General features: G+C 35.6%; 1 protein-coding gene across 31 annotated transcripts in view; it reads right to left on the reverse strand.

Moving 5' to 3' along the window:
* AHI1 (Abelson helper integration site 1) overlaps positions 1–19,451 on the reverse strand; it is a 217,531-nt gene that overhangs the window by 104,799 nt on the left and 93,281 nt on the right. For 28 of the 31 annotated variants that reach the window (XR_010157779.1, XR_010157782.1, XR_010157781.1 and 25 more), the window contains one exon: positions 9,999–10,119. Coding sequence is in view for 25 of the 31 variants with exons in the window: in XM_054686934.2 (XP_054542909.1) it covers positions 9,999–10,119 (121 nt within the window). In the remaining 6 variants the exon portion in view is untranslated. Of the gene's footprint in view, positions 1–3,032; positions 3,284–9,998; positions 10,120–19,451 lie in introns of those variants that run through there. The other 3 variants (XM_001170533.5, XM_054686940.2, XM_009452061.5) reach the window with 1 other exon arrangement.

The following is a 19,451-nucleotide window of genomic DNA, read 5'->3' on the forward strand; positions in this document are numbered from 1 at the left end:
CATATGGTACCTGCTGGCTAGATGTGGTTTTTAAAATGTAAATTGGACAGGCATGGTAGCTCACACCTATAATCCCAGCACTTTGGGAAGCTGAGGTGGGCGGATCACCTGAGGTCAGGAGTTCAACACCAGCCTGCCCACCATGGTGAAATCCCGCCTCTACTAAAAATAAGAAAATTAGTTGGGCATGGTGGCAGGTACTTGTAGTACCAGCTACTTGGGAGGCTGAGGCAGGAGAATCACTTGAACCTGGGGGGCAGAGGTTGCAGTGATCCGAGATCGCGCCACTGCACTCCTGCCTGGGTGACAGAGCAAGACACCATCCCCCCCACCTCCCAAAAAAGTAAATTAATTAAAATGAAATAAAATTAAAAATTTAGTTCCTATGTTATACCAGCCTCTAGCTACCATAATGGATTGTGTACATCTAGAGTTCAGAAAAGAGGTATGGGTTGAAGATAAATATCTGAAAATCACTGGCATATGAGTTTTATTTAAAGTCATGGGATCACTAAGGGAGTGGGCTTATATAGGGAATAAAACAGGGTCAAATTGCAGTGAAACCATCTTATAAGACATGGAAGAAAAGAGGAAAAATTAGCAAAGGAGAATGAAGAGTGCCTAATGAGATAAGAGGCAAACCAAGAGAATGTGGTATCCCAGAAACCATGTATTTAGAAGTGATCCAATGTGTCAAATGCTGCTGATAGGTTAAGTAAGATAAGAACAAAGAATTGACCACTGGAATTAGCAATGAAAAGGTCACTTTTGAGCTTGAAAAGAAGAGATTAGAGATTTCAACAAATTTATAGAAGATGGAAAACGATTAGAAACATCTGTCTGAAAACATTATTGGAGGGCTGTAGTAGATATAGAAGCTATCTGACTATGAAACCTGTGAATCTGGAATCAGCATATTTGCATGGGGGAAAAGCTGACTGAAAACCAGGAGAAGTAACAGAAGATTCATTTGTACAATACGTAAGCTAAACAGGCTGTGAAATCCCTGGAAAGTGAAGGATGCCCAGCATTAACAGCCCGCCACAAAACAAAAACAAAAACAAAAACAAAACAAGGAAACATTGATGGATTTAGGAAGGTGTAATGGCAGAAATCAGTGTCTTTAAATTCTTTCTTAACTTACCCCAGACACATAAGTCTGAGGCTTTAATATATTCACAACATTTTTACCATTTTTATGATGTTATAGCATTTACCAATGGGAGAACACTGATCACACTGTAGTGAGTAACTGTCTACTTCTAACAAAAAACTGTTGACTCTTGAAGGCAGGGTGTATAATTTTTAATCTGAACAACTAGCACAAAACATATCGTCTGGCCTACTATAAGCAGTTCAGAAGCTGAATACATCAAGTGGTTTCTGAAGGATAAAGGCTGAATTAGAAATTTGGTGTTAATTCCTAATCTGAAGTTCATTCCTCCACGTATCAGTGCTTCTGTCAATAAAGAATTGTAACAAAACATTTTTGGTGAAAAAAAAAAAAGCACCTTTTCTTCCATTTTGATGTTATCTACTATAGAAAAGTGTTTTGTTTTTTTTTTTCTTTTTTGAGACGGAGTCTCGCTCTTTCGCCCAGGCTGGAGTGCAGTGGCATGATCTCGGCTCACTGCAAGCTCCGCCTCCCGGGTTCACACCATTCTCCTGCCTCAGCCTCCCAAGTAGCTGGGACTACAGGCACCTGCCACCGTGCCCAGCTAATTTTTTATATTTTGAGTAGAGACGGGGTTTCACCGTGTTAGCCAGGATGGTCTCGATCTCCTGACCTTGTGATCCGCCTGCCTCGGCCTCCCAAAGTGCTGGGATTACAGGCGTGAGCCACCGTGCCTGGCCTAGAAAAGTGTTTTTTCTTTTCTTTTTTTGTTTTTTTTGAGACGGAGTTTTGCTCTTGTCATCCAGGCTGGAGTGCAATGGCATGGTCTCAGCTCACTGCAACTTCCGCCTCCCAGGTGCAAGTGATTCACCTGTCTAAGCCTCCCGAGTAGCTGGGATTACAGGCGCCCACCACCACACCTGGCTAATTTTTGTAATTTTAGTAGAGACAGGGTTTCATCATGTTGGCCAGGCTGGTCTTGAACTCCTGACCTCAGCTGATTGGCCCACCTCGGCCTCCCAAGGGGATCATAAGGCATGAGCCACCCCACCTGGCCTTTTTTCTTTTTTCTTTTTGAGACAGGGTCTTGCTCTGTCTCGACCTCCAGGCTCAAGTGATCCTGCCATTTCAGCCTCTTGAGCAGCTGGGACTATAGGCACATGCCACTACACCTGGCTAACTATTTTGTATTTTCTGTAGACAGAGCTTCGTCATGTTGCCCAAGCTGGTCTCAAACTCCTGCACTCAAGTGATCTTACACCTCAGCCTCCCAAAAGTGCTGGGATTACAGGCATGAGACACAGCACCTCGCTGAAAAGCATTTTCTTAAGAGAGGAAAAACTACAGGTTGCAAAATGGAATTATATGAAGTATCTCAAGATTTTTTGATACCTCTGGGGATTATGTTCTTAGAGATGGTCAAATTCTAAGAGAAACAGAGGCTAGCAAATGGAGTTCTGTTGTTGCTTTTGTTCTATTTTAATGTCTGTGGAATAAAGGATTGTCCCCCAACCGAACCCATGCCCTATAGATTTTGGCCAGATTACACAGATGAGAGAGTACTTTGATTTTAATCATCTTAAAATCTCAATGTTATCTCATTACATGCCAAAGACGGCTTAAGGGTGGTACTCGTGTAGAAAGCTAAAGTTTGGAAAGTTAAGTGTTCTAGTGGATTACTCAAGTTTAAGATGCTTGACAACTTTCTTCTTGAAATTACTTCATCTTAATGCCTTTTTTGGCATGCTTCTAAAAATACTATATCCATTATTTGTCTCTTTGACATGTTCCTTTTCCTATAATCATCACTTAACAAATTTTATTAAGTTATATCTTAAAATAAGATATCTTCCACTCTTTTGGCAACAAAACAAACTGCATAATTTCAAACTAAAAAAAAAATCAAAAAAGCCTCCCATAACCTCATACTGTTTATTCTGCCAATATTTTATGAGTTTCAAAGTATTAAATGTATTGTGTTGATTCTGACAATTCTATGAAGTAGGAAACGTGGAGACATTTATCCGAAGAGAGAAAGTGAACTACCTAACAAAACAGTTAGGAAGTGGTGGGATCCCAGGTCAGGCTCAGTTCTTCTGGCTGGCTGACCCTGAGTCTAGTGCTTTTTCCACCATAACATACATGTGTTGAATTCAGCAAAGTGACTGTCTGGAAAACAAATTCTTGTCGTTAAAAACTGCATAATAAAAACATTTTTGATTCTTTTTAGTACCATAAAAGACATTTAAGGGCATCTGCCTATAGAAATCAGTTAATTTTGTAGATTACCTATTAATCTACAATAGTGAATTAATGCCTTTCACCTATTGTACCACCTGAAACACTGGAATTTTGAAAGTCTGAAACCAGAATTAAATCAAACATTCTTTTTCAATTAACAGTTTAAAGTTCATGAAGTAATACTAACAGAAAGCTCTGCCAATTCTGATGAGATGAGAGTCTTTGAAGCTCATTTTACCTTCCTTAAAATGGAAACCCCCTTATACCATCAGCTGTGTTTATTGAGAGTCATTCTAATTATTAATTTTTGCCAAAATGTTTTTTCTTTGAAATACAAGAATCATCATGCTTCCAGCTTAGATGTAATCTACCTTCTACAATGGCTTATACAAGAATATCACAGAATCTCTGGTGAAATTATGATCCAGGATTCATTTCACATTTCAGTTGTCTAAAAAGTTTTACATTTCTCTATAAAAAATTAAAACTTCAATATACTAAAATCTTAAAAACAATAAAAAATTTAACTGGAACAATAACTCTCAATTTTAAGAGCTGGTCAAGGGAATGTAAGTATGTACTTTCAAAGACACACAAAATGAATGAAAAAATGCAGTTCTTCGACCAGATGCAGTGGCTCATGCCTGTAATCCCAGCACTTTGGGAGGCTGAGATGGGCGGATCACTTGAGGTCAGGAGTTCAAGACCAGCCTGGTCAACACGGTGAAACCCCGTCTCTACTAAAAATACAAAAATTAGCTAGGCATGGTGGCAGGCGCCTGCAATCCCAGCTACTCAGGAGGCTGAGGCACGAGTATCACTGGAATCCGGGAGGTGGAGGTTACAGCGAGCTGAGACCGCGCCACTGCACTCCAGCCTGGGTGACAAGAGTGAGGTTCCGTGTTAAAAAACAAAAAATACGGCCACGTGCAGTGGCTCATACCTGTAATCCCAGCACTTTGGGAGGCCAAGGTGGGCGGATCACGAGGTCAGGATATCGAGACCATCCTGGCTAACATGGTGAAACCCTGTCTCTACTAAAAAACACAAAAAATTAGCCAGGCATGGTGGCGGGCACCTGTAGTCCCAGCTACTCGGGAGGCTGAGGCAGGAGAATGGAGTGAACCCAGGAGGCAGAGCTTGCAGTAAGCCGAGATCGTGCCACTGCACCAGCCTGGGTGACAGCAAGACTCTGTCTAAAAAAAAAAAAAAAAAAAAATACGGTTCTTCAAATATTATTCAACATGTCGAAGCACAAGAGTTAGCTTGACAGATCTCTTAACCAATACCACAGTCACTGAATGATTTTATGATCTTGTTTAAATCAAATATTTTCACTGTGAAGGAAAATAGGATATGGCAAAACATTCGATTAAATGGTTGGTTATCAAGTTTAACATAGTTTTACAAGGTCTAACGGAGAACACAAATAAAATTTGGAGAAGGCAGAAGCTATTCATAGTTTTAAAAAATCATGTCATCCCTATCACCACACTGTAAGTTTACAATTAATAAAGATAATATGAAGAGTGCATGAATAAAGTCATATTAATAAAATGATTCATTTTCTTTTGTTTGACTCGACTTATCGATTTAATATGAATTAAATTTAATTTAGAGCAATGCTGTGAAAATATATACAAAGTCCATAAAAATGAAATATGCTGTCCTTCAAATATAAACATGCAAAGATGATACAACTACCACATTGCCAGTAGTAACACTTCCTGCTAATTTCTCTCCCCTACCTACCCGTAACAGTGATTTTTATTACTGAATAATCCACATTTTAAAACTTAGTTTTACAGCAAGCTTGTCCAACCCATGGGCCACATGATGACTTTGAATGTGGCTCAACATAAATTCATAAACTTTCTTTAAATATTATGAGTTTTTTGTGTTTTTATTTTATTTTATTTTTTTTAAACTCATGAGCAATCATTAGTATTAGCGTATCTTATGTGCGGCCCAAGACAAGTCTTCTTCCAATGTGGCCCTGGGAAGCCAAAAGATTGGACACCCCTCTTCTATAGCAGGGACTCTTGAGATGGTTGAGTGTGACCTTGATTCAGATAAAATAACATAGAATAAAACTTCTCTGTACAGAGCCTGTTGTTTGGACTGGAGACTACATACCATAATTACTGGAAATCAAGCCTTAAAAAAGTCTAACAATTGACAAACATAATTATATTTAAAGGTTAAAGAAAGATGTAAGTTCATTAATCCTCAGGAAATAGGATGTCCTCCTTGACACCTCAGTCTCAAAAACCACACCTTTTCCAAAGAGTTATACTGTTTATATTATTACTTTGCAATATATCTTAGAACTCTAAAGCTAGTAAAAAAAAGAAGGTAATACTCATAGCCAGAGGGCCCACTTAGCAATGTGGCAGGACAACGAATGAAGGAGTGGCTCTAGACAGTCTCCCTGAGGGCTGTGAGCAGGGAGCCCACTTCATCTCCCTAAACATGTACCGTCGTCTAGGAATAGGCAGTTTGGTATGGTGAGGATGAGAAGTACTGAGCTAGACATGACTGCCACTAGCTATGTGAATTCTAACATGTCAGCCTCTCTGATTCTCGGTTTCACTGTACAGAAATTGAGTAATAAAAGTTTTGAGGTCCCAGAAGCTCTAAAATGATTTCACTCCCTATGATTTTCATGTTTACTCTACTTTTCAGAGAGTTTTGTTGAAGATCAAATAAGGATATATATGAAAGCACTTTATAAATTTTCATACAAATGCAAGTTGCTGTTATTGTTTCATAGATTTTCTTCATTACACTAGAAAAGCATGGAAACAGTTTTGAGACACAATATAAGATGTTTACTACATGGTAAGGCATTTAGATGGGCTATGCCCTAAAATTAAACAAAAAATGCTAAAATTATAATTTTTTTCTTCTAAAAATTACTCAGGGAAGATGCTATAGTTTTAATTTTTATAGGATTATCTGATTTGTTAAGAACTTAGACTAATAGCTTAATGAACAGTTCCTAAAATAAGCATCTCATAGGAGCTGTATCCAGCTTTTCTGGATACAACCTATTCCTCACATAGATGCCAGCTGTATTCAAAGAAAAAAATACATTTTAGAATCCCTTTCATATTCATTCCTTGGATAATTCTTTTACCTAGAGCAGCAGTACCCAACCTTTTTGGCACCAGGGACCAGGTTCATGGAAGACAATTTTTCCATGGACTGGGGGGCAGGGGATGAGGAAAGGTGAATGGTTTTGGGATGAAACTATTCCACCTCAGATCAGGCATTAGATTCTCATAAGGAGCTCACAACCTAGATCCCTACGTGCGCCGTTCACAGTAGAATCTAATGATGTCACTGATCTGACAGGAGGCGGAGTTCATGCAGTAATGCTCCCAGCTCCACCACTCACCTCCTGCTGTGCATCTAGGGGTGTGGGTCGGGGGTCAGGACCCCTGATCTAGGGAATAAAATGTGAATTCCTCAGTGCGGTATGATTTGACCCAATCTACCTCTGCAAACTTAGTTCGCCTTAAACACATTCATCTCACCTTTTCCAGTCAAACCAAGACTCAAACCACTCCCCAGCCATACCAAGCTCTCTTCTAAGTATTGTTAAAAAAAATTATTCAATGATACTTGTTAAAGCACAGTAAGAAAGACTTTATTCAGGGCTACTGCAGTAGGTACAGGGACTACTGCAATGGGATTTTGCAGTTGGGGAGAAAGATTGGCTGAACTCCAAATACAGCATGGGCAAGTGGGAAAGAGGGAAGTCGAGAGAAAAGGAGTAATCACGAGTGGCTCCTAGTTATCTCTAAACAACTGGGTGAATGGTGCTGTGGAATACTGGGATTAGGAAAACTTGGTAGTAGGGGAAGTGGAGGTGGAGGGAAGGGTTTTTGGGGCAAAAAAACCAAGAGTTCCACTGGAACACATAAAGTTTGAGAATATTTTAGCTCTCCTATTCCTCTTTATTCTGGTGACACTTTGTTTACACTGTGATTTCAGAATTTGTCACATTCTGACTTAATTTGGTGCATACTTATTTGTCTCCCTAGCCAGACTAGAGGTTCCTGAAGGCAGAGACTGTAACATTTACTCCACATGCTAAATAGATGGCCTTAAACAAGGTGGTCACTTAAAATGATTTTAGAATGAATAAATGAAGCATTCTAGAAATTGTGAGGAATACAAATCAAAGAAGAGAGAAATGCTTACTTTTCTAGCAGTCTCCGTTACCTAGAACTCACCTTGAAAAAGATCAATAAAAGTTACAACAGAACATAAACCCACTGCAGAGTCTAGCACTCTAGCATGTAAACCCACTTACATATATATAAAATCAACCCCTACTCTTAAGTCTCCTAGCATGAGCGCTAATGGGCTCATACTTACTAGCTCTGTGTAAATAGCTTTCTTTTATACTGTCCAAAGGCAAATATCGACAGATGTGACTTGTATATTTCAGATAGGTTTTCAGTGAGATTTTTATTTTTAAACATTCTATTTACATGATTTGTTTTTGTAGTCATGTATTTCAGATTCTAATAGATTATTCGTACAATCAACACTTAATTATTTATCCACTTTACAAACTGATTTGAACACTGAATAGAATCACAGAATTTTTAAAGCAGAAACTCATTTATTTGGAGGGATGAGAAAATTCTGGCCTGAAGAAACTGCTCAAGATTCCATGTTTAGAAATAGAGTTAGGTCTGAAAACTAGCTCACCTGGTTCCTAAGGCAGGATTTTTTTTCATAAACACTGGCTTCTTAATAAAAGAGATTAATTTGGCCATTTTGAGATGGACCACATATTATGCTTTTGCAATTTTTCTGTTCAGTGATATCTCAATGACATTTCTAAGAAAGATACGCCTTAAAATGAGGTTAGACATATTAGTAACCAAATGGCTTAATGGTCATGCTTCTGAGATAGTATGTGCAGGGATATAAATATCCCTCTTATGGCCTACATGGCCATGGAAACTGAAGCGAAATGGAGCCAATCCTATATATAATTGTGAAGTCTGAAAGGCTTGCCTTTATCATATCCCTCTTTCCCTTTAATTTGTCTCAGTGGTAATCCTTCTTCCCATTTCAAAGGCCTTCCTACCTATTCCCTCTGCTCTTTCCCTTTACAAAAAATGAAAAAAAAAATTGTATGTATTATCTATATCTTGTTGGCAGACAGACATAAGATACTGCTTAAATGAATTTTAAACAATATATTAACTCAACCAGATATTTACCTTCTAAGCTCTTAATCCTGAATTGTGGAATGAAAAGTTTGTTCCCAGACAGCTGGTAGGGATAGAGTGGTGGAGAGAGGTTCCCTCCCTCCTAGTTATAAGAATGACAAGGTCTGAAGCCAAGCCAAGTATCTATTTAGGGCGAAAAGAATAATCTAAAGAAGTAGTACATGACGCAGCTCCACTGGAAATAACAATAGCCAACACTATTACTTTAGTTTCTGGCAGATATCTGGAACACTAGAAATTAAACATTTCTAAGGTTTGAGATAACTGTTATTAATTATTATAGTGACTTGAAATTAGATTTCAAAGTAGTTCAAAGTTAGCTTACACATATTCATCATGTTTACAATATAAATATGTTATATTCACATAGCACCTTATGCTTATAGTGTTTTCATATGTGCAATCTCATTTAAACTTCAACAATATATAATATAAATATCATTTTCAGTTTTCAAATGAAGAGCCTAAGGTTTGCAGGTAATAAGGGTTATAAAAGGCACAGCCAGGGTTGAGCATAAGAGTTGTGAATCCAAGCATTTTCTCACTATAACATGTAACCTATACAGCAATATTAAAATAACTTGTATATGTAAGTTCCAAATACTTTCAAGGTAAAAAAGTGGTATATATTGTCCTCAAATTTCTAAGTAAATTATGCTGATCTTCTCATACTCAAATTTTCTTTTTCATATAATTTTTGTAAAAGATAATTGTTATTTTCAGCTTTCTTACCTTTCTAAAAGAATTCAGTAATAGAAAAAATACTGTCAAAAACATATAGCTAATGAACAGAAAAAGTCATCTTTCAATACCACAAAAACATTTCTCACTTAGATGTTTTTCCTTTGATATCCTTTAAAAACCTTATTGAAACTCATTTAAAACATTTGCCAAAACAATTGTATAGTTCACTTCAGTGATTCAGTATAGTTATGTAACAAGCTTTTTTGCATATTTTGTTAATTTGCCCTTTAATGGGATGTGATATCACTACAGGTTACATCCTATTTCTGCCAAAATGTATTTTACCTTGGCTTTCCTTGAAATGAATTATAACATGGGATTATCCATCTATGATGGGTTCTTTATCTAATTGGGAAACTGAATCAGATTTAACATCATGCAGGTTTAAAACTCACGTGTTTTGCTAGTTTTAAATTATTATCTGTTAATAGCACATAGGTTCAGTGTATCTACTGTTACCAATTCCAAACTTACTTTTGAAATAACCTTGATGATTTTAAGGACAAAAGAGATGCTAGAATATAATTTGTCAAGTGTAAAAACCGACCATTATGAGCTTTATTTCTAAAGAAATAAGTGATATTCATCAACACAACAAGCATCTGAACATTTAAAAGAATTGTCAAAGTAAGAAAGGGGCTCACCGGTCTGAGTGAAACCAAACTGATGTAGAATCTCTTGAGCGGTCAGAATGTTTGACTGCTTTAACTTAGACTGTTGTGAGGAAACTGCTGGTGGTGAAGTAAATGAGAGATTTTTGTTGACCTGTATTAGGAAAACAAATCAGAAACTACAGTGTAATTTCCTGGATTACTAATGCAAAAACTGGATGAGAAATATTTGCTTATTATACAAACCAGGACACATGATAGGTCAAAAGGAGTGGTAATGATGTACATGGTTAGTTTGTAAAGTTTACAAAAGGGAATCATTTTCATCAAGAAAAAAATGTAATAGTAATTAGAACATAGCTATATGAAAATAAATCAGCCTTACTAAAGTTTACCATGGACTTGACATTATTAATAACTTAGAGTGGTCTTAAGTTATGCAAAGTAATGCAAGAAATAAAAATGACTCCTTGACTGGTTCAATTAAGGAAGAGTAAAAATGTTTCATATTCACATTTCCCTAGCATTTTAGTGAAACAGCAAGTACTTCCTTTTCAGAGATACACAGAAAACACCTGTACTACTCATGTTTATATACATCATGGTGACACAGATAACACAGCTGTAACCTAGCTTGCCATGTGAAATAGTTTCCATTGCATCAAAACACCTTACTCTTAGGATACTGTTTAAAAATATCATTAAAATAAGAAGGAACATTTCTGTAAGTAAATACAATGTTCTATAACATACAAAACCTAGTATGATTATCTGAGTGCACACTAGCCTCACAGAAATGAAATGCATAATAAACACAACATTTTAACTATAGCTCTTGTAGGAAAATAAATAGTTCACTGAAAAAGCTTGAAATGTTTATAGGCAAATTCATCTTGTAAATCAGAATTCGTTTCAGAAAAAAAAATCTATCTTTTTTTCATTATTAACAAATCAATCATTTAATCTTTTTCATTACTTTCAAAAAGCACAATAAAATGTGATCTATTTTGGAGAAATTGACAGTCTGATTCCTAATTCACTTCAAAAATGTAATCTGTAAATAAACAAAATGATAATTTATGGCATATAAATATTACTATATTAAAACAGCCCCTTTCCCATTTTTTTGTTTAAATAATGAAAACCATACAGAGGACTTCTACTGTGCAAGCATTTAAAATTTTCCTTTTGATGTTCTGTATAAGACAATACTGGGCTCTTGTTACATGCCCTTTATCTGATTCATTATTTACATGTTTGTAAATTTTTTTTCTATTTTTTGCTTTTAAACAGTGATAATAAACAGTATATCTTAGTTTAGGTTTTTCTCTTAGAGCAGAGTTAGCAAATTCAGTGAAAAAGTCAATTAAGATCATATGTTAATATAGTTTTAAAGTAACTAAACTATTATGTCATCTCAATAAAAAATAAAAGTCTTTTCCAAAGTAGTTGGGGGGGTCAAATACCACATCAGTCCTAAAATATCACCCAGCTTTAAAAATTCTATCAAAATCCATTAAATACAGATCAAAACTGACCAGTTATAGTGATACAATACCTAAAACAACAAACTCATTTAATATCTTTGAGCTTCACTTTCCATCTTTAAATGGAGATAAGAAAAATAATAGCTATACTTCAATGCGAATGTGCCAGGAAAGCAATAATGATGAACTGGTATCATAAAGTGCTATTCATATGTTAACCATAAAGCACTAATGAACATTAAATAAGAAATAGATTAAATAGAATATATTGGCAAGGGCAAACCATAAAGTAGTATACAAATAAGGTGTTATATTAGTTATTATTAACATCACTAGAAGTAAGGGTAATTAGGTATTTATGATGTCATATGATGATGTAGCCAATTTTTCAGAGTTCTGTGCTTTCAAATGGAAAAGAACATATTTATCACTTAACTATTTAATTCGCTTCTTTTTGGAATCATTTCTCAGTTTTACTTCCTGAAAATTTTTATCTTAAAATCAAGTAATGCATTTAAAAATCTGGTGCAAACAAACAGGTGTATGCTGCAGAAATGAAGATATATCTATATACACACACATCTTTGCACACACACACACCTACATATATCCATATCTATAGATATAGATATATCTATAGATACACACAATAGCCATTTATAGTCTTCTTCTTCAGAAATTTGTGTTAAAAACAAAAAATACCAGGAAAGTTAAAATAGGATACTTAAATGCCTCTGTTCAAACAGAAAGACTTGCCATTCTTTTAAAACAAAATGTTTTTTTTAAAAACCTGTAATCTATAATTATATGTTCTTCCTAAACATTTTTATAATTCTGATCTTTCTTGACATAGTTTTTTACAGACTATTCAAATGTCCATAAAGTGATGAGAGCAGCAATGTAACAGAGCAGATAATTTCTAAAGTTTGGGGTAACTGTTAATTATTACTGTTATTATTAGATATTTGTTTTGAAATTAGAACTCAAATCATTTTCAAAGCAAGCTCGTACATATTTATTATTCCATTTAGAGGAAGAAAAATAATAATAACCATTAAATAGAGTGAAGCAATATCTATTTTTGAAATATGTGCTGCGGAAAAGAATTGCTTAATAATTTTACAACAACAGAAAGGTTGGTTAAGATAGTCTACCCTACACCAATCTACCCTCTTTTCACAACACCCTTTTCTGTTTGCTTCATGCAAAAACCACAGTCTGCCAAAGTCAGTTTAATACCTCCATATTGGAGAAAACTAAAAGCATAAAAATTTAATGAAATTCATAATAAAGAAAAAAAATCATCTGGAACTTCTGCCAAGTTAATCATAAAACTGTTTTGCCTACTCTTTTAGGGTATAAGCAGACAAGCAAAATATGCAAATACTAATTCTCTAGACGGGGGTTAATTTTCATGTTAAAAAACTTGCTGCTCTGAACATGAAATTGAATGCACAATATTAAGCAAGCTGACAATTAGTTTCTCTTTTAGTGATTAGTTAAAATTTCAAACCTTTGGGAGATATATAGTACTCATTTCCATGTATACTTACAAGTCTACCCTTTTAGCTAATTTTAGATAACACGCTACATTCACCTGAAGAATTGTTTATAAAGTTTCAAGCTGTGATGATATCTCAAGTTGGTTTTAAATTATAACCGAAAGAATGTTAATGCTGTCTGTATACTTAAAAGTTCACAAATTCATCTCTCTCTCCCAGACAGCTGTCATATTTTTCCACTAATATGAATAGTAATGCAGATAATATTTTAATCTGATGGCAGTTCTGGTGGCATTAGAAAAAAAGAAACCAATAATACCCAGGATGTTTTTTTTTTTTTTTGCAAATCATGTATCTGTTGTAAAAATTAAAATACCAGTATTAAAGAAAAAGTTAAACAGAAAACTTGAGCCAAAGTGAGGTTCAAGATATTTGAAGTCAGGTATCTTTTACATTCTCATAATATAAATTTTAAGAGTAGCTTATGCTCTTGTGATTTCTAGCTTAGTAAAGTCTAAGCAATGAGTAGTCTATGGTATTATAAAGAGCAATTCAAATATGACCCCTCAGTCCTCAGATGTTTTCTTTACAAGCCAGGACAGAGAAGTGAAGGATTTGGAAGAAAACACTGTAACTGTTAAAGAAAAATTTCTACAGCAATAAGATACCAGAAAAATCTTACCCCCAAACCAGTTCATTACTACTACATTAGCTAAAACCAGTATTCAAATTTGAATCAGTCACTATAAAGTATTTTGGTTATATTTAATCGTGATTTTTGACCCTCTGATAGGTACCAAGGACTGGTGGTTCACAGATTACTGATATGACACTTTCATGTCAATTTCAAAATTAAGATCTAGTCCTGGCTCAAACCAATTATCCAGCAATATTCCTTAGGGTAAAGCAATTTACCTCAATGCACCTTGGTTTTCTCAAAACTTTTACCTCCTTTTCTCTCTTAGTTCACTGCCTTGCTTCACAGAGAAAATTTGGTCTTGAACCCCTGAACTTCTCATTTCCAAACTTATGAAAGAATGGACCTCTCCCACCTATCCTTATGTCTTTACTTCTAGGGTTAGAGGAAGAGGAGCATTCTGTTCAAGATTCATCCCTCAGTCCCCTTAGGGTTATCCTTAAAGCTCTTCCAAATTCTACTTTCAGGCCAGGCCCAACGACTAATGCTTATAATCCCAGCAATTTGGGAGGCTGAGGCAGGAGGATCACTTGAGTCCAAGAGTTCAAGACCAGCCTGGGCAACACAGTGAGACCTCATCTCTACAAAAAAATAAAAAATTAGCTGGGCGTGACAGTGCACACCTGTGGTCTCAGCTACCCAGGAGGCTGAGGCAGGAGAACTGCTTAAGTCCAGAAGGTCGAGGCTGCATTGAGCTGTGATGATGCTACTGCACTCAGCTTGGGTGACAGGGAAGACCGTCCTTCAAAACGAAAAATTCTACTTTCGAATTCCTACTGGCTATTTCCCTGCAGGTTAGAAGCACAGACTCTTCTATTTTAGTACAAAAACAAAGAGGAAACAAACCAACTAAAACTCTCCCTCTGATTCCATTACTTCCTTAAGCTTCGTTAAAAGCTAAACTCCTTGAAAAACAGCACACAACTGCAATCCATATATCTGAATCCTTCAGTCTTCAACCGGGTACAACAAAGCTTGTCTCCATGATAAAACTAAATTGGACTTATGGTAACCCTGGACTTCAAATGATCAAATTCAGCAGATTCACTTAGGCCTCTATCCTTCTCTCTTTGTTTCTGGGGAGCCATCTTCTCTTGGTTATCCTGCTATGTCCAGCCATTCCTCATCAGTGCTATTTGTTAGATCTGCTGAGCTCCTCTTCTTCCTTCACATCACATAATTACACTGGGCAGAAACATTTGTTTTCATCAATTCATCTGCCTTCTAATGCTGATGTTTCTTAAATCTAAAACACATCTCCTGATCATTAAGTTCAAAACTAAACTAACCTTTGCCCCACTGTTTACTTTCTTAGGGAAAGCCATCATTCTCCACCTACTTGCGAAGGCCAGAAAGCTGGGACTCATACTAGATTGCTCACCACGCTCCACATATAGATTACTATAGTTTGTACTACTCTTCCAGTTAAGCCAGTCTTCCAAATAGTGCCAAAATAATAAATCTTTTTTTAAAAACTTTTCTTTTAGGTCCAGGGGAGCATGTGAAGCTTGCACAGGTAAACTCGTGTCACAGGGACTTGTATGGATTATTACATCACACAGGTATTAAGTCCAGTCCCCAATAGTTATCTTTTCTGCTCCTCTCTCTCCTCCCACCCTTTGCCCTCAAGTAGACCTCAGTGTCTGTTGTTTCCTTTTTGTGTTTGTAAGTTCTCATCTTAATTTGCAGTTATCCAGTTTTGGAATGCCACGAAAAAATAATTATGTTTTTAAAAATTATTTTTTAAAAAAATCTTTCCAAATAATTGAAAAACACTATTCTACTCAAATCTCAAAAATATCCAAATATACGTTTTAAACAGAAAAATTAAAAAAATATTTTCTCTGGATTCTCTATTTTCTGAACCTTTAAAAAAATGTTTTCAGTGAATAATATGTTCCGAGGTGGATTCGACTACAATATACATTACCACTTTACCTTTACAGCACTCTTCCACTAAACGTAACTCAATAAACTTCAACTTGGCTGAATTTATATTCATCTAGGGTAGGTGATGTAATACTTCAAAAAAAAAAAAAAAAGATGAAGTTTCCTGGCTTCAAGAAGCTTACAGAGGTGTGTGGAGGGACAGATACATAAAGATCAGAAGCGAAAGCAGTTATTATGTAAAATTTAAAGAGACAGAAAAAGAGAGTGTGTGTTATTCCTCCCTGAGGTAATTTATAATCTAATGTCAAAAAGAAAAAAATTAAGCTGAAAGCTGAGTCATTCAAAGAGTTCCTTTTCTTTTTATTCATAAGCAGATAGCTACAGATAAAAGGTTAAATATCTCCGCAGGTAGCTTTCATGTTCACCTTATCTTTTGAAAAGTGTCAATTTACTGAGTGTGAGATGAATACATAATTGACTATCCCCCTACATGCACCTTTTCTCTTGCAACTTGAGGATTCAGTAATGTGACCATACCCTTCTTTTCTCCTCCAGCCTGTTTTTTTCCCTTTAAGTATTGAAGCCCCCAAAATCATCTTTGGAGAAAGGCAGACCCACAGACTGTGTCTGTGATTCTTGTTTTTTCTTCTGGGTCCTATCCTTAACCTCAGCAAAATAAACTTCTAAATTGATTGAGACCTGTCTCAGATACTTTTTGGTTTACAATTGTTTCCCCTTGCTTGCTCACTACACTACTTAAGCAAAGTGGTCTTCTTTCTGCTCTTTGAGCATGCCAGTTTTCTTCCTAGATGAGGATTTTTGCAGGACATGACTAGCTCCTTGTTAAGTGTTTCTCTCAGCAAGGCCTTCTATGACCATCCTCTTGAGAGTAGTTTCCCCTCCCAGTCATTCTTTGTCCCATGAACCTATTTTATTTTCTTCACATCACTTATTATCTGAAACTACCTTGTTTCCTTTTAAGATTATGTGTCTCTCTACAATAAAAGGTTCTTGTTCACTATAACATTCCAAGCACTTAGAAAAATACTTGGTAGATACTCAATAAATACTTGCTTAAAGAATGCTAATGGAAAAAACAAGTGAGCCTTCAACAATATAAAAATACTGTAGAAGGGCAAAAACTTATGTAACGGACACTTGGGAAAAATTTATTATCCTAGATCTAATAGATGATAAACTGCATAAATATACTCTGTTGTTAAGATTAAAGACTTTTGACAAGGGTGCCAACACCAGTCAAAGGGCAAAGCACTCTTTTCAATAAGTAGTGCTGAGACAACTGGATAGCCTCATGCAATAGGATGAAAGTGGACCTATCCATCATACCATATATAAAAATTAATGCAAAATAATCACAGACCTGAATGTAAGATTTAAAACTATAAAAATCTTAAGAAGAAAACATAGGAGTAAATCTTTGTGACAAGGCTAGAAAATGGTTTTTTATTACAACACAAAAAGCACAAGTGACAAAAGAAAAAATAAACTGAACCTCATAAAAAAACCTTTTTGTTTCAAAAGACATCATTAAGAAAGTGAAAAGACAATCCACAATATGGGATAAAATATTTGCAAATCATCTAACTCATAAGACACTTGTATCTAGAATATATAAAGAACTTAAAAGTAAACAATAAAAAGACAAAAAATCCCAATTTTAAAACCAGGTGAAATATTTAAACAGACATTTCTCCAGAAAAAAAAGTACAAATGGCATATAAAAAATACTCAACATCATCAGTCATAAAGAAAACACAAATCAAAATCACTATGATATAACCACTTTTCACCCACTAGGATGGCTATAAAGAAGAGAATACAAGTGTTGGTGAGGATGAGAAGAAACTGGAACCTCATTCGTACACTGCTGGTGGAATTTGAAAATGGTTCACATGCTCTGGAAAAAGTTTTGGGAGTTCTTCAAAGTGTCAAACATAGTTACCATATTACCCAACAGTTCCACTCCTAGATACATATCCCATAGAAATGAGAATATATATCCACACCAAAACTTATACACACAATGTTTGTAGGAGTATTATCTTAATAGCTAAAAAGTAGAAACAACCCAAATGTTCATAAACTGATCAAATATAACAATACGTAACCTATTCATACAATGAAATCTTATTTGGCAATAAAAAGTAGTGCAGTTGACCCTTGAACAACATGAGTTTGAACTGTGCAGGTCCACCTATAGGTGGATTTTTTTTCAGTAAGTTACACCAAGTGTGCCTGCCTCTCCTGCCTCGCCTTCCCACTTCTCCACCTCTTCTGCCTCTGCCCCCAGTGAAATAGCAAGACCAAACCCTCATTTTCCTCCTCAGGCTACTCAATGTGAAGACAAAGGAAGACCTCTATGATGATTCACTTTGCTTAATGAATAGTAAATGTACATCCTCTTCCTTTTAATTTTCTTAATAACATTTTCTGTTCTCTGGCTTACTTTAAGAATATAGTATATAATACACATAACACATAAAATATGTGTTAACTGTTTACATTATCAGTAAGGCTTCCAGTCAACAGCAGGCGATGAGTACTTATTTTTTTGGGGAGTCAAAAGTTATACATTAATTTTTGACTGCACAGGTGGTTGGTCCCCCTAATCCCTGTGTTGTTCACTGATATATGTTACAAATAGAGGAATCCTGAAAACGTTATTTTGAGTAAAAGAAGTCAGTTATAAATGACTACATACCATCTGACTCCATTTATATGAAATGTTCAGATTAGCCAAATCTATAAAGTATATTAATGGCTGCCAGGAATTTGGGGTATGTTCCAAGAGTTTGTATTTGGAGTGTGTATGTGTAGGAATTGGGAATGACTGCTAAGAGATATGGGGCTTCATTCAGGGGTGATGAAAAACTCTAAAATCAGATAGTAGGGATGGTTGCAAAACTTTGTGAATATGGTAAAAACCAGTGAACTGTATATTTTAAAAGAGTGGACATTACGGTATATAAATTATAGCTCAATAAAACTATTATAAAAAAAGAATAACTGAAGATACTAGTAAGGTTAATTTTTCCAGACACTGATTCATTTCCAAATTAATCATTTTTTCAATGAGTATTTATTCTACCTTTATTAAATACTAGGGATATGAAGATGAATGGCATGATCCTTCACCCTTGGGGAGTTTCCAGATTAGTAGAGGCTGTTCTCCATAAAGCCTTGCTCAATCTGTGCAGGACACTTTATTCTCTGGACATTCAGACAGCATTCCAAAAGAAGAGTATGCAGTACATTTGTTAAATAAAGAGAAATAGCTTTGAATTGCTAGTCAGAAAATAAATTGTATTTTTGCCTCCGATTTTATACACAATGAGTACTTCAGAAGGTTTAGTAATCTTGGAGCTACAATCATTACACCAATCATTGCTATCAGGAACGTTTCCTGAACATCTGCAGTACAAGTCAGAATATAGCTTGTTCTCTTTTCCCCCCTCGTCTTCCTTCCCCTTGTCTATATTCCATATCCTGTTGACTAGTGATAATTAGGTATAAAAGTGATGGGTTCTGTGACTGATGCTGGACAGCTCAGTGATGGGGTAAGTCTTGTATTTTCTGACACGTTCCTCCCTCCCTAACATGCCCCATCAGGAAAGAGACAATAGCCTATTGCATTCCAAGTGCCTACTACCAAATGGTAGTAGGTGCCCACTGAATTAAAAAAAAAAAAATTCCATTGCACTGACATTATATGAAGCACTCTCTAAATATACTAACATTCTAATTCTTTCCTTCTGGATGTTTTACCTTCTCTTTGTGATATATAATTATATTTGTTAAATGAATAGACGTCTAATTATTCAACTGAATTTTGGGAGTGGACAGAAGAGGGAAGGATGAACTCATGTTGCCATTCCAACTCCTTATTTTC

This window comes from Pan troglodytes, chromosome 5 (genome assembly GCF_028858775.2).
Source record: "Pan troglodytes isolate AG18354 chromosome 5, NHGRI_mPanTro3-v2.0_pri, whole genome shotgun sequence".
NCBI classification, from domain to species: Eukaryota; Metazoa; Chordata; class Mammalia; order Primates; family Hominidae; genus Pan; species Pan troglodytes.